Source organism: Carex rostrata, chromosome 29 (assembly GCF_964058835.1).
Source record: "Carex rostrata chromosome 29, lpCarRost1.2, whole genome shotgun sequence".
Taxonomy (NCBI): Eukaryota; Viridiplantae; Streptophyta; class Magnoliopsida; order Poales; family Cyperaceae; genus Carex; species Carex rostrata.
Window position 1 is genome coordinate 1401120 of NC_135946.1, and position 17183 is coordinate 1418302.

Genomic DNA, 17183 nt, shown 5'->3' on the forward strand with positions numbered 1-17183 from the left:
CATATTTGTATCCGTTTAATATCTGATCTATATTTGTATCCGTTTAATATCCGATCTGTATCCGTTCAATATCCGACTTGTATCCGTATCCGAAAAATAAAAACGAATCGGTCTCCACATTTTACTTTTTCCTGGACCGAATTGGGGATTCGGTCTCCCTTTATTTAGAAACATGGATGTCCCCAGCAGAAACAGTTTGTTCCTAAAAGAAACAGGGTCTGTCCCTGGAAGAAATAGGCCAAAACAGGGGCCGAAACAGAGGAAATACATTACAGAAATACAGAATGTTCGAAATAGCTTGTTCCTGGTAGAAATAGGAGCTGTCCCTGGAAGAAACAGACCGAAACAGAGGAAAATGTGGGGACCGAATTTCCAATTCAGTCTCTCCAAAAAGTAAAATTTGAAGACCGAATTGGAGATTCGGTCTAAAATTTGAAGACCGGATTGGAGATTCGGTCCTTGTAGTTTTTGTAAAAAAAAATTAATCATGCTGCTTTACTAAAATTAATTTAATTAAATATGGTTTATAAAAAAAATTCTAATTCTATAGCTCAACCTTTTGTCAAGAGCAGCCTTATCTCCCTACCAAATTCAAACAAAAAGAATTTTTTTATAATAGTTTGTTTCAACCCAAAAAAAAAAAAAAAAGCAAACAAGAAGAAACAGAGAGCACATATAATTTGATCAAAATCAGATATTGCATCTTTATTAATTGAGTTCAATTTACATACATCAAAATCACAATTGGATTGCAAGCAATCCTCCTCTTCATTACTTCTCTCTAGAACATCAACAAAATTTAAATTTTTATTAGACAATACCAAATAATTATCATCACCATCATCATAATCTAAGAATTCAACCTCATCTCTACTCTCACATTCTCCATTGATACTTGTAACATCAATCCAACCTTCCTCATTTGGATCCCAATCAAACCTGTTCAACCCGAATCCGAAACCCGCTAACTCTTGAATCCTTTCCATCGCATTGGAACCGATCTCTTCCTCGTTGGCCTCATGCTCTGTTTCTGAGTATTGAAAAAACAAACCGGAATCCAATGCACTCTGAGGTGAAAATGTTGAAACCGAGCTGCTATCTCTTTTCAAACCCGCATCGCATAAGCGCACATAGGGAAGATTCAGCAATTTCTCGGCAGACCACCTCTTGGTCGGGTCCCTTTTCAAGCAATGCATTAGAAAATCCTTCCCTTCCTCGGATATCCAGTCGGGTATTGGAGGCACAGAATCTGAACAAAACCCGATCCGATAAACAGCCGCTAGTATATCTTGATCCTTTATGATGCCATGCCATGGAGCCTTCCCTGTGGCCATTTCTATAACTGTGCATCCAAGTGCCCATATGTCAACTGCCGGGCCCTGTTCCTCCCCTCTTGCCACCTCAGGAGCCATGAAAGCCGGTGTACCCGATAATTGACCGGGTTTCTGATCATGGGTCACACCCGTTTGCATCGCAACACCGAAATCGGCAATCTTTGTGTGACGGTGTGAACCAATTAATATATTTTGGCTCTTGATGTCACCATGAGTGATTGAGTTTGAGTGAAGATAGGAGAGACCAAGCAAGATATCTCTTGCGTACGATCTTATGTCGCGCTCATCTAAGTGGCCTTCGGTGTGGCCATTAATGCAGTCGAAGAGGGACCCACCAGGAGCAAACTCCAGCATGAGGTGGAAGTGAGAATTGGTGGTGTATGAGCCATAACAGGAGACTATGTGAGGTGAGCTGAGACTCGAGAGGATGCATTGCTCATGCTGTAATGAAGAGGAAACAGAGACATCGGCCGATTTCACAGCGACTAGCCGGGCTGAGATCCGGTCGGAAGCAAGAGAGACTGTGGCAGTGGATCCTCGACCGAGAGTGCATAGATAAGTCAAGTCTGGAATAATGGCCATTGTTTTTTTCTTTATGAAGAAGGAAGAGACAAAGAGCAACTGAGGTGCTCTGTTTGTGTTTTTATACGGAGAGGATGGAGAAAACAGAAGCAGAGAGATTGATTTGATTGGTCGTTGGCTCGTTGCAGTTTTCTTTGCTTTTTTCTAATTTCCTAAGTTAAATTTAACATATTTTAAATAACTTTTGGTGGGAAAGTCAAAGCGTGGTGGATGAGAATTAAAAGCAGGAATTGAGCGTGTGGTAGTGGTAATTAAAAGCACGCATTAAATGAGAGTTGTGAATATCTGACGGCACCGTTTTTGTACGATGAAGACCTGAAAATGAATTTTTTCAACCTTTTTCAATAATTGTTCGGAGAATTTCATATATGTCACTCAAAAACTGTGAAATTAGGTATTTAAGATTCAAATTTATATAATTACATATTTACCACCGAAATTTTTATAAATACTCAAAAAATATAAAATTACATAATCTACCCACTGTTTGAATGAAATTCGAAAAATACCCAATCCGGTTATCCAATAACCGGATTTGTGATAAATTTCCGGTCAATGGATTCCTGGACTCAAAACAATATATCCGGTTAACCATTCACCAGAAAGTTATATATATATATATAGAGGAGGGTTAAAATGCACCCTCCCTTTTGTGCTCCTAAAGTGCACCCTCCTCTTATATCTTCATTTTCAAAGTTCAAATAGTCGATTCGAACTTTCTAACATGTTTTTCATATTAAAATGTGCTTGGAGACCAAATTTTACATTTTTTGGAAATTTTTTACTATTTTTTCAGAATTTTTGAAAATCATCACTTTGTTGAAATTTTTTTTATTGTTTAGTTTAATAAAAAATTCTTAAAAAATAGTAAATTTTTTTCAAAAAATGTAAAAATTTGGTCTCCAAGCACATTTTAATGTGAAGAATACATTGGAATGTTCGAATCAACTATTTAAACTTTGAAAATGAAAATATGAGAGGAGGGTGCACGTTAGGGGCACAAAAGAGAGGGTGCATTTTAACCCTCCTCATATATATATATATATATAGAGTTGGGCTACGGTGAGTTGCGAAGTAAAACGACTATTTTACTTCACGCTCATATTTTGCGATTTTAAAGTTCAAAACGTCGATCCGAACCGTTCATCTTGTTCTCCATATTGAAATGTGCTCGGAGACCAAATTTTACATTTTTTGGAATTTTTTTACTATTTATTAAGCAATTTTGAAAGTCGTTGATCTGATGGTTAAGAAAAATTTTACTGTTTTTTACTGTTCACAGCAAAACAGCAATTTTCAAAAATACTTAATAAATAGTAAAAAAATTCCAAAAAATGTAAAATTTGGTCTTCAAGCACATTTCAATATGGATTAAACATCTAACGGTTCGGATCGGTCGTTTGTACTTTCAAAATAAAAATAAGGCGTGAAGTAGAAATGCGTTTTTTTTAAACATCATATCCGGTTGAAAGTTGTATTTTTTTTAAACAGAAATTTTTTATTTTTTGTATTGAAATATTAGAAATGTTGAATATATTTTTTAAAAATAGATGGAATACAATATAATTTGATTTATTAGAAAGACTGCAACAAATAATCCAGATCAATATTTTTCAGGCCGGATTTTTCGCAGCTGTAAGAAAAATTAATATATTTCTTTATGTGTTATTGGAAAAGAATAAAAATGCTTAGATTCTGAGTTATTGATCCCAGTTCAAAAGTCACTCCTATGTCTAGGACATTTAATTTATGAAAAGTTGTATCTATTTTTGAAAAAAAACAAAAATTTTAAGTTATTTAATAATTGTTATTAAAAAAAATTCTCAAAATAAATACAACTTTTTGTAAATTAAATGTCCTAGAAGGATCACAATATTTTCTAAATTACATAGAAGTGACTTTTGAACTGGGATCAATAACTCAGAATCTAAGCATTTTTATTTTTTTCCAATAACACATAAAGAAATATATTAATTTTCGTACAGCCGTGAAAATTAAACATAATTAATCTAAGATTTGGGTATATTTGATATATACTAAAGTTATATTGAATAAATATGTGAGTTATTAGAATTTTAGATGATAAATATGTAATTACAAAATTTTGAATTATAAATCTGTAATTTCACAAATTTTGAGTGATATATATGAAATTTTCTCTAATTGTTATGGTGGGTAGAGAGAGTTTTTTTTTTCCGGAATCAAGGGAATGAGTTTCCCCAAATTAAATTGTTGCTTTGAAATATTTTGAGAAATTATTTTTACATTTTTTATGCAATTCTTGTTATATTTAAAAAAATTATATTTGTCATAGAAACTATTCATTTCTGAATTCAAAAGTGTTTATATTTATTCGGTATAAAAAGTGGAGTATAATTAGGATGTTCTTAAATTCATCAAGATATTTAGTGAGTTTAACTTTAAAATATATTGAATTGATTTAAGAATAACGAATTTAAATTACTGAAACTGATTTATTTGACAAATAATGTGTTTATATAAGAATAAAATTAAACAGTAAAAAAAAATTATGAGTTAATTGTATAATAATATTATCTCCTGTATCCAGTTCTCTAAAAATCTCCAAGTTAACTAAATTCAAATCTAAAATCCCCAAAATCTCAACTATCTTATCTGGATCACTTTTTATAAAATCCTCAACGAATTTACAAACGACACAAACATGTATTGATATCTATACATGCAAATATTGATATATATACATATCAAGCCGATTTTTTTATTTATATCCAAAAATTAAATTAAATTTCAAAAACTAACCGAACCGGCTGTCAAATTTTAAATCTACCCAAACCAGTTAACCGTTAACCGGACCAAATTTCCGGTTAACGGTTAACCGGACCCTTTGAAATGGTTCGGTTAACCGTTAACCGGACCCAAACCATGGGTCCGGTTAACGGTTAACCGGATTCGTTGGTTCGCTGAACCGTTAACCGAACCCAATTTTTTTTTTTTTTTTTTTTTTTACTTTTTTTTAAAACAGAAAATTTTAAAAAAAATTTATTTTTCTATTGAAAATATACATGAAAATTCGTATTTAGATTTATCAAATTTACACCAAAATTTTTTGTAAATCAAATATGAAATTTAAAATTATAGAAAAATACACATACACATACACATACACATATACATATACATATACATATACATAAATAATATACGGTTACCAATTTTTTTTTTTTTTTACTTTTTTTTAAAACAGAAAATTAAAAAAAAAAAATTTCTATTGAAAATTCGTATTTAGATTTATCAAATTTACACCAAAAATTTTTGTAAATCAAATATGAAATTTAAAATTATAGAAAAATACACATACACATATACATATACATAAATAATATACGGTTACCAATTTTTTTTTTTTTTTTTACTTTTTAAAAAAAAAATTTAAAAGAGAAAATTTTAATAAATCTAAATACGAATTTTCATGTATATTTTCAATAGAAAAATAAAAAATATTAAAATTTTCTATTTTAAAAAAAAGTAAAAAAAAAAAAAAATTGGTAACCATATATTATTTATGTGTATGTGTATGTGTATGTGTATGTGTATGTGTATGTGTATGTGTATTTTTCTATAATTTTAAATTTCATATTTGATTTACAAAAAATTTTGGTGTAAATTTGATAAATCTAAATACGAATTTTCATGTATATTTTCAATAGAAAAATAAAAAAATTTAAAATTTTCTGTTTTAAAAAAAAAGTAAAAAAAAAAAAAAAAAATTGGTAACCCTATATTATTTATGTATATGTATATGTGTATGTGTATGTGTATGTGTATGTGTATGTGTATGTGTATGTGTATGTGTATGTGTATGTGTATGTGTATGTGTATGTGTATGTGTATGTGTATGTGTATGTGTATGTGTATGTGTATGTGTATGTGTATGTGTATTTGTATTTTTCTATAATTTTAAATTTCATATTTGATTTACAAAAAATTTTGGTGTAAATTTGATAAATCTAAATACGAATTTTCATGTATATTTTCAATAGAAAAAAAAAAATTTAAAATTTTCTGTTTTAAAAAAAAGTAAAAAAAAAAAAAAAAAATGGTAACCGTATATTATTTATGTATATGTATATGTATATGTGTATGTGTATGTGTATTTGATAAATCTAAATACGAATCCGGTTAACCGTTAACCGGACCCATGGTTTGGGTCCGGTTAACCGTTAACCGGACCCCGAACCATTTCAAAGGGTCCGGTTAACCGTTAACCGGAAATTTGGTCCGGTTAACGGTTAACCGGTTTGGGTAGATTTAAAATTTGACAGTCGGTTCGGTTAGTTTTTGAAATTTAATTTAATTTTTGGATATAAATAAAAAAATCGGCATATCAAGTCTTTCTAAAAAAAAATGGATTTATGAAACTTTTCTCCTTTCTCTCTCTTCATCCTCTCATTTTTTTACACATTTTTACACGTTTTTAGAGAGATTTCTTTTTACTTCATTCAATCTCACTCTTATTTTTAACGATCGTTGAGTATTTTTGTGAATCTAAAATCGTAAATGTTTTGTATGTGATTTTTTCTTTCAAATAAAATTAATGATGAAATATTTTCCGGTTATTCGTCGTGCAAATATTTATAACTCGTTTAGAAAAATATTTATGAGATTTATCTGGAGGGAGTATTATTGGATTCCTTAGTTATAATACATTATAGTCTCTTACAGTGGAAACTCAAATTTAGATTTCATCTAGTTGTTAAAATATAAATTTGGAAATATGCAAGTGGATATATGTGTTTATGTCATCTCTTACAAAATGAAATTGGTTGAATTCTTTTATTTAATCCGGAAAATATTTGAGTTCAGAATTGTAAAACAGTGTATCTCAATATAGCTTGAGATAATTTGCAAAATAAATAAAATCTCAATATAAAAATTGTTTGAACGGAGGAAATAAATATTGGTTTATCTTCATTATTTTTTATGATGCACTATATTATTCCACCTACTAAATATTCTTTAAAAAAATGTTTCATATTATATAATGTTCGTTTTGAGGTTTAAAAGGTTGACTCAAATATAAATTATAAAAAAAAAAAATCCCTCTTATAATGGGAAAAGATTAATGAGCCTTATCAGAAGAAATTTTGTTATGTTATAATTGTCTTCTCATAATAGGAGAAGGTCAAATATAGTTGCATATTTTATTAGGCCAAATTGAAAATAAAATAATAAATACCAATTCACTATGTTTTTATAGTCACATTCATTCCACAAGGGAAAATTAAAAATATCATACTCAATTTGTACACAACTTCAGATTGATAATAATAATAATATCAGACAAAAACAAAACTAGTGGTTTAAAACAAAAATTTAATAGTTGACAAAAACAAAAAACAAATATTTAAAAGAAATTGAGCTTTTAAATTGTAAATCTTATCTCAAGATATATTTTTGGGTGGTTGACCAGCCCAAAAAAATATAAAATCACAGCAGACTTGACTTATGTTGACCAATAATTCAACATTGCCTATTTTTGAATTTTAGAAGATAAAAATTTGTCAAAATGGTTATTTTCTTTAATATTTAGCTGCACAACAACATGCAACTACCCTTTATAAAATAATTTTTATATTATTAGAAGGCTGACTTGTATAGTTGCATTATTCTTTTTTCCATATATGGTGGAGTAGGTCAATGTGCCTTATCTCTCAAATGTAGGTAGGTGTGTACCTATTCTTGATTCCTTTTGGATATACTTGCATTTGGCATTATTGAAAAATTGGGAAAAAAATATATATATTTGTAGTCAGAGGAGGGATCAAGTTACAATATTTTTTGAGTTACAACAAGTTACAATAAGCATTTTTTACATTTTGAAAGTCCAAATCATCGATCCAAACCATTAGATGTGATCTCTACAATAAAATGTGCTTGGAGACCAAATTTTACATTTTTTGGAATTTTTACTATTTATTAAGATGGGTACTTGAATTTAGTACCTATCTTAACAAATAGTAAAAAAATTTCAAAAAATGTAAAATTTGGTCTCCAAGCACATTTTATTGTAGATATCACATCTAACGGTTTGGATCGACGATTTGGACTTTCAAAATGTAAAAAATGCTTGTTGTAACTTGTTGTAACTAAAAAAATGTTGTAACTTGATCCCTCCTCTTGTAGTTATTAAGTTAGTTCGCATTATATCAGTTGTTGCCGGTAATGTTTGTTTTTCGTAATTTAAAAGTTGTATATACTTTATTTTATTTTATTTTTTGAACAATTAGCGATTTTACTGTTTAGAATTTTCTCTAGTTATAATGCTCTTGTATTTTTTGTTTTCTCTTCTTGAAATTTTATTCTTCCATTTCATGTTCTTTTTATTTAATTTAAAGAAGTTTAGTAGTAGGCTGAAAGTTTCTAAAAAAAAAAAAAAAAAAAAAGCAAGTGTACTCTGTCGGCACTGAATTGAAATTTTTTTTTTTTTTCAAAATATCTCATTGGAGATTCTACAAATCGAAACGCTGTACTACAGCTTGCAATTGGAAATGATGCACAAAGCACAACTAAGCACAACTGTGACAGTTGCAAATGCAATACAAGGTCATAAAAAGGAGATATCAGATCGATGTGCATATATATTAATATACAGTACACTGTCGCATTCCATATGGCTGATCGACAGCAAAACAAAACCATCAAATTAGTGAACGCTTCGGTCAACTGTATATTTATATGCTTTCAATTCATTCGGTTAGGGCTTGGCAAAAAAGCTCGAACTCGTAACTCGCTCATTTACAGCTCGTTTAACTCGGCTCATTTACAATTCGAGTTGGCCAACTTGTTTAATAAATAAGTTGAGTTCGAGTTGGTCCCAACTCGCTCATTTATAACTCGAGTTACATAAAATTACATAGTATTGGTCACAATAAATCTCAAAACAATCAAATCCGAATCTCTAGACTGTTATTTGTGCTTTGAGATTTGTGTAAAATATGTTTGAACTTGTGTTGTAATACGATCACTGATTAAACGAGTTATAAACAAGTTGTGAGCCAACTCGAGTTGATAACGAGCTGAGTTCGAGTTGGTTCTACAACTCGTTATTATTATCTCAACTCGAGTTAGCTCGCCCGTTTATTAAACGAGCCGAGTTCGATTTGGGGGTAACTCGCTCAAATTCGGCTCATTTACAGCCCTACATTGGCCTAATGGCAACGCTCTTGCGCCGGAGTGCGTATCCTCTGAGATATCTCAACTTTTGCGTGATCGACGTGTCCGATGCCTATTCGGGAGTGATGTAGGGGTCAGTATTATATGTGCTTTGAGATTCGTGTAGAACGTATTTAAACGGTTGGCATTTCCCATAAAGTCACGCAAAGTTTGAGATATATGAGAGGATACGAATTCCTTGCGCCGTTCATTATCTTCTTTTTTCTTATCGGATCTTCTGTGGCAAGTTAGTGTTTCATTGAATTAATTGAATTGTTAAGTATCTGTGCGGCGCCGGCTTCCACCGTCCCTTGTTATCCATTTCTCTTTATCCTCTGCTTTATATTTTATCTACTTGTTACTTGTCTTTTTTATTTTATGTTTGACGTTGACGCACAAAGAGATATATTATGCAATAGTTTAAACACCTCTTTTAATTAGAATACACCCTTCTTTTAACTTAAAATAAACACTTATTTCAGTTCAAATAGTAATTGACCAAAGCCTATGTTTCAATTTTTAAATATGTACATTTCTTAACAAAATATTGTGATAACTATAATTAACAATAACAATATAAGAAGGGGGAATTTCACGTATACCCCTCAAAAACTTCAATATTACGTAAGTCCCCCTCTAATATTTGAAATTATGTATTTTCCTCTCTAAACATCAAAAACTCACAAATTTACCCAATTTATTGTCTTTAATATTTAAACACATTCTAAATTTATAAAATATCCATTTCACTCTTTCATTAAAAGCATAAAACGTCCATCTAACTCAAATTTGAATCTGAAGGGTTCCTCTACTATCCGAACTGCTTTAAGCTCTGCACCCGCTAGATCAGCACAAATTTTGAAGCGAACATGCACGGATAATGAAGCAATGCGCACATATTTTAATGCAATGCGCGTGGATTGGAATTGCTCTGAGATTCGTGTGTGCTAGATCAACACGAATCTTGAAGCAAGCACATACAGATATAGAAGTGATACATACAGATCTTAATGTGATGCACGCAGATCGAACGGTAGAGGAACTTCATATTCAAATTTGAGTCTGATGGGGTATTTTATGCTCTTAATGAAGAGTAAAATGGGTATTTTATTAGTTTAGAATAAGTTTTAATATAAAAAAAACAATAGAATGGATAAATTTGTGAGTTTTTAAAGTTTGGTGGAGGAAATATGTAATTTCAAAGTTTAGATGAGCAATACGTAATTTTAAAGATTTTGAGGGGTATACGTGAAATTTCCCCTATAAGAAATGGACAGTAGGTACTTTTCTTTGGTGCGTCTCTCTGTATAGACCAATTTTATTAAAAAAAAAATTCCAAGCAAAATTTGATCTTAGTTTCAATTTCTTCAAAAGAAGACAGCACTTGGCAATTAAATTCTCATCTCTTTACCCTCTTAAAAGGCAAAAGGAACAGGAAGCATCCAGAGTAATATAAGAGATTTTAGAATTTACATGCATCTTCATGAAGAAATGTAAACAAGTGATGTTGATATTTGGTCAATACTTTTAAAATTCATATTTTTATTTAGAACCTTCTCTTCCTATAATATCTTTTTTTTTTTTAAACAAAAAGAATTTTCTTGAATTTTCCATCAAAAGTTGGTATGGATCACTTGTAATTCTAGAAGTTTCAGATTTATAGTTGACCTGTGTAACAAATAATTCAACATTTGATCTATATTCTTTGTGAAAATGCTACAGTCAATTTACCAGAACTGGTGGAAAATGATAATTGGTAACAGCCAATTAAACTTAATAATTATAACTAATTTTTCTTAGTTATATGTAAATGCATAGAGGGTTTTATTTAGATATAATTATAATCACAACTAAATTAAAAGTTAAATATATATAAAAGCTCTTCCAACAAAATTATTAAATACGCAAAGTAAAAAATATATATACTGGAGTCAAAAGGTATATCTCCTAGAAAATCTACCCCATAAAAATGTAAATTCATAGTTTTGTCAAAAAGGTTGACCTCTGTTATCCTCTCCAAAATTAGGTCAACAGCAGCCTTAACCTAATTCTATAGCTCAACCTTTTGTCAAGAGCAGCCTTATCTCAAAACATAAATATTTTTTTTAAAATAGTTTGTTTGAAGTAGAAACAAAAGGAATAAAAATGGAAAATAATACATGAGGGTGTATTTGCAAAATCAACTGGCTCCTCTAATTATCCTTCATTCCTTAATCCTTTTTAGCCGTACTAATTAAATATATTTCAGAAAAATAGAATATCTTTGAAATAACAAGAAGGATTCATCCCAACCAAAAAAAAGGCAAACAAGAAGAAACAGAGAGAGCACACATAATTTGATCAAAATCAGATATCACAACTTTATTAATTGAATTCAATTTACATACATCAAAACCACAATTGGATTGCAAAAAGCAACCCCCCTCTTCATTACTTCTCTCTAAAACATCAACAAAATTTAAATTTATATTAGACAATACCAAATCATTATCACCATCATCATAATCTGAGAATACAACCTCATCTCTACTCTCACATTCTCCATTGGTACTTATAACATCAACCCAACCTTCCTCATTCAGATCCCAATCGAACTCGCTCGACCCAAATCCGAAACCCGACAATTCTTGAATCCTTTTGATCGCATTGTAACTGATTTCTTCCTCTTCTGCCTCATCCTCTGTTTCTGAGTCGTGAAATACCAAACCGAAATCCAACGCACTCTGAGGCGAAAATGTCGAAACCGAGCTGCCATCTCTTTTCAAACCCGCATCGCATAAGCGCACATAGGGATGATTCAGCAATTTCTCGGCTGACCACCTCTCGATCGGGTCCCTTTTCAAGATTTGCATTAGAAAATCCTTCCCTTCCTCTGATATCCAGTCGGGTATCGGAGGCACAGAATCTGAACAAAACCCGATCCGATAAACAGCCGCTAGTATATCTTGATCCTTTATGATGCCATGCCATGGAGCCTTCCCTGTGGCCATTTCTATAACTGTGCATCCAAGTGCCCATATGTCAGCTGCCGGGCCCCGTTCTTCCCCTCTCGCCACCTCAGGAGCCATGAAAGCCGGTGAACCCGATAACTGACCCGGCTTCTGATCATGGGTCCCACCCGTTTGCATCGCAGAACCAAAATCGGCAATCTTTGCGTGACCATCAGAACCAATTAGTATATTTTGGCTCTTGATGTCACCATGGGTGATTGAGTTTGAGTGAAGATAGGAGAGACCAAGCAAGATATCTCTGGCGTACGATCTTATGTCGCGCTCATCTAACCGGCCTTCGGTGTGGCCGTTAATGCGGTCGAAGAGTGACCCACAAGAGGCGAACTCGAGAAGAAGGTGAAATTGATAATCCGAGATATACGACCCGTAACAAGAGATGATGTGAGGTGAGCTGAGACTGGAGAGGATGCGTTGCTCGTGCTGTAATGGAGATGAAACTGACATCTCGGCCGACTTGATTGCGAAAAGACGGCCCGAATCGAGGTCAGAGGCGAGAGAGACTGTGGCGGTTGCGCCGTGGCCAAGTGTGCATAGCTTAGTCAAGCTTGGTACAGTTGCCATTGCTGTGTGCTTAGTGAGCTTAGATGCTAAGGAAGAGGAATTGGAATTATGGTGAGCTCTGGTTTAGTATGGTTTGGTTTTATATATGGAGAGAAAGGAGAGGAGACCTTCTGAAAGCGTGGCTGAAAAGTCGCCTTTCGTGTGTGGGAAATTGCTTTATTTTTCTTATTAGTTAAGAACTTGAAGAGGCGTGATTAGTGAGGTGGAAAGATGAGATCTCAGCCGTTGGATCGAAACAAGGGGGCATGACGGCTTTATGCACGCTTTTGCACAAGGAATCGGAATATTCAAGGATTCTTATCGCCTAAGGTAAAAATAGTATTTTTGTTTACATTCGGACCGTTCGATTAGAATTCGCACGAATATTCAAGAAATTATGTGCATTTTATCTTGAATCAAATTGGTTTGAATTATAATCAGGGAGTCTGAATATGAATTCCAATAGACATGAAATCAAATATAGTCATGACTGTTTGATTTATTTTAAGATTCGTGCAAAATAAAAATTCCTTCTGTGAATTTTAACGAAAACACGTATTTCGATACTGATCGAACGACTCTAATAAAACATCAAACTAAATTTTATATTATAACCAACAAAATGTACTTTTTCTTTTTTGCACATATAGGAAAACAATTAATATTTTTTTTTTGTTTTAAAGAGGAGAGATGCTTCTAGCAATTAAGAGAATTAAATTAAATTGTTTTATGTATTATGGCAATTGACTCCATGCTTTAATGCAATTATAAGTTTTGTGAATTAAATTAAATTAAAAACGCGTAATTAATTACGCTACTAATTCTTTGTTTGATTTCGAGGAGACAACGGAAAGCATCTTATTAAAATTTAATCATTTAATTGGGAAAAAAAAAATACAAAACAATAATCTTTCAAAGCGACTAATTAAGCAAAAGAAGGTTTCGTTTTTCTTGAAACATTGATAAGTCAATATATCAATCTCTCTTCTTAAATCAAGAAAAATAATATTTTTAACTTATCTTATAATTTATAAGAACATTTTATTACAAAAATAATAATAGTATTTGTTTTTTCTTGTTTGACCAGGTAAAATTTTGAAGGCTAAATTATAGTGATTTTGTATTTTGTAAGTTGCAATCATTTTGGATTTATTTAGACAAGTTCAATGGAAAAGATCATATCATATTATGATATATTTTGAGCAAAAAGAGTAGTAAGAATAATGTTAATAAATTTTGTATTAATATATTACTTGTGAAATGATATAAATTAGTTTGAGTAAAGCTAGGGTGTGACATGCTCACCAAGAAAGTTTGGTGAGCATAACTCCAAAAGTATATCGGATCGACGTCAAATGCCGAATCCAAACCGTTGAAATCCATGTACTTCATGAGTGATGCATATACATGCAAAATTTTGAAAGTTTTGAGTTTATTTGCTACACGGTCAACTGGTCAAAGAAACGTACATTTTATTATAAGTTATTTTATATATTCAATTTTTATTATTTCTTTGACCACTTGACCGTGTAGCAAATAAACTCGAAACTTTCAAAATTTTGCATGAATATGCATCACTCATGAAGTACATGGATTTCAACGGTTTGGATTCGGCATTTGACGTCGATCCGATATATTTTTGGAGTTATGCTCACCAAACTTTCTTGGTGAGCATGTCACACCCTAGCTTTACTCAATTAGTTTTATAGCAGTTGTGAGAAATTGACAGTCTAACTAAGAATTAAAAAAATCTATCCACAATAATGAAGCATAGTTTTCAGACTACTTTGAACTACAAACATATTATTATAAAATAATTTCCAAAAATCATGAATGTGACATATTTTGAAAATTCCATTACCTATATTTAGGTCAGATTAAATATAATCAATTGAATTTTTTTCTAATTAATTAATACATAATTCTATGATAACTGTTAATTTTGATAATGAAAGAAGTACTTAATAATGTTTTTCCTAAGAACAATTATTACTGAAAATTAAAAATAAATTTGATCATAAAAAATATTGAAAAAAAAAAACCTTTGATTTGTAATGTAATCCTGACACGGAGAAGATATTTGTTGGTTTCCCAAAATAAGCTCAAGTTCCACATTATTTCCATCTCTTTTCTCTCCATCAAATTCAATTTCCACATTCCTCGGTGCTACACGGTAATGGAAGGTGTTGAGAGATTTAAAAGGGTGGATCCAATACGACACAAACAGTAACTGCAATTTCGTGGTGGGTTACTTTGTCTCTGTTATTGACTCGCTATGTTGTAAGATGTATAGATTCAATCACAGAGAATCTCTAGTATGGTTGCTAACATGTGATATAATAGATTGAAAACATGGGGTAATATTAACGAATGTAGCTAAGAAAGAAAACCAACCAACGTGTCTGGACCGTCTGGTCTTGTCATAGTCTCATAGTCTAATGAGAGGTCCACAACTCCACATTTCATGTTAGCATGGAACTTTCGTTTCTTTCATATTCCAGATCCTTTGTGGCGAATTAGGATGTTCTGATCTGTGTGCCAAGTCACTGAACCCGTGTGTACTATTTCTTTTTTTGTTGTGGATTTCTCTGTCCAGTACTCCAGTGATTCAATTATTGTGACTAGACAAAGGTTCTGACTTCTGACTTCTGAGTGTATTGAGTTAGATATTTAAGTCGGTACCTCTGATATTACAAGTGGAATCTTGGAACATTCTTTGCCACCAAATAAGATATAGATTTAGATATTTATTATAACAGCTGGAAGCATCCTTTGAAGAACCAACAGTTTGGTTCCAGAAGTGCATATATGTGACTATGTGAGGTGAGAACTGAATATTTTTTTTCTTTCTAAAAACTTCCTTCTCCGCATTGATTAATTAATTAATTAATCATTAATTATTGTTGGGTTCTTGTTGTTAGCTTTGAGACTTTGACACGTGTAAGCATTGGAAAGTTCTAAAAAGATATAACATGTGAGGTGGCTTCTAAAAAGACTTTGACACTCTAATTCTGATCTAGAAGTCGGATAAAATAGTTTTGGCTTTGACTCAGCATGCCATCTGGCATCTGTTATCTCCTGCTTGGGTCTTCTATAAATTTGTTTTTAGTGATAAATCAGAAAATTATATGGAGTGACATAAAAAAAACCTCATATCTATATGTGCGCGCGCATATATAGATATATAGTTTTGTATTCATCATAATAAATAATAACAAAAATATAAAAAAAAAATTGATCTCCAGGAACATTTTAATATTGATATTATGTGATAATCGGTTTGGATCAATTGTTTGAAATTTAAAAAAATTATATTATAAGATGTTATAACTATAAAATGTTATAAATGAATCCCTCTTCATATTTTATTGGTAGTTTCTAGATAATTATTGAATATCTTCTATGAGCTCACTTGAGCCCTTTGATGGATACATTGCATATGGGTTTCAACAATATCCAAACTACATGTGAAAAGCATGACGTGTCATACTATTTTCGTAATATGCGGTAATTTAGGCGTGATATTTTATATATATATATATATACATACACACTGCATGCATCTTCTAGGATATATGAAAGATTGAATGAAATGACATAATATGATATATATGCATTACTTAAACATTTATTTTTAATGGACATTAATTTTCAAACACTTATTACTTAACAAAATGTGCTAAGATGTTGGAAAAAACCATAAATAAGTTTTGAGAATGAGAGATAATAAATTTTATATTTTATTTATAATATAAAATGTTAGTGATTTTGAAAAGACTAAAAATGAATTTTTTTACCAAGAAAGATATTTCAAACCGGTTTTAGCTGAAACACAAAACAATAACACAAATTTCAAATTAACTTTAATAGTGTTATTATACAATTTAATTAATTTACTATTTAATTTATTTGAATAGTGTTATTTAGCACCATTCAATTTTATTAAATAGATTTTTGATATTTAACCTTGTTAACATAAATGAAAGTTAACATAATAATTGAAAATCAACATTTATTTTTTCTACTCCATTAAAAACAAGTCCATATGTAGTGGTCCGAATGAGAATAACTATCCATGGAAGAAAGACTAGATCCCACAACTTCTAGAGGCAGATAATATGAGTGCTTTTACTTGTATTACTGGATTGGAAATAGGAACAACTAAAGGTTTGATTCAATGATACTGTAATAACGCATAAAATAAAATAGTCCATAACAGCAATGTAAATCTTTCTAACTAATAAAATTACATTGTATTATTTTATATTTTATTATTGTTATTTTTTGTTTTTAGTAAAAAAATTTAATCATCCACTCTCAATTAAAAGAAAATTTGTGTTCACCGAGTTAATTAATCTATATTCTGATCAGATAGCTTGGACCTAAACAAAAATATTTTGTTACCTCGGAAAATATAGACTTCAATGAACATCAAATCAAATTTGATTCACTTTAAGATTCGTGCGGACTTAAAATCTGTTCTATGAATCTTAACAGAATCACAGATTTTGATACTAATCGA

General features: G+C 31.0%; 1 protein-coding gene and 1 pseudogene across 1 annotated transcript; both read right to left on the minus strand.

Annotated features, from left to right (window-relative positions):
- Positions 1–551: 551 nt before the first annotated feature.
- LOC144546123 (mitogen-activated protein kinase kinase kinase 18-like) lies at positions 552–2010 on the minus strand. The gene has a single exon (XM_078294651.1). It carries the CDS (start codon positions 1914–1916, stop codon positions 552–554), a length of 1365 nt encoding a protein of 454 aa, XP_078150777.1. The 5' UTR covers positions 1917–2010.
- A 9047-nt stretch (positions 2011–11057) lies between these two features.
- Positions 11058–12682, minus strand: LOC144546124 (mitogen-activated protein kinase kinase kinase 18 pseudogene; annotated as a pseudogene).
- Between the last annotated feature and the right edge of the window lie 4501 nt (positions 12683–17183).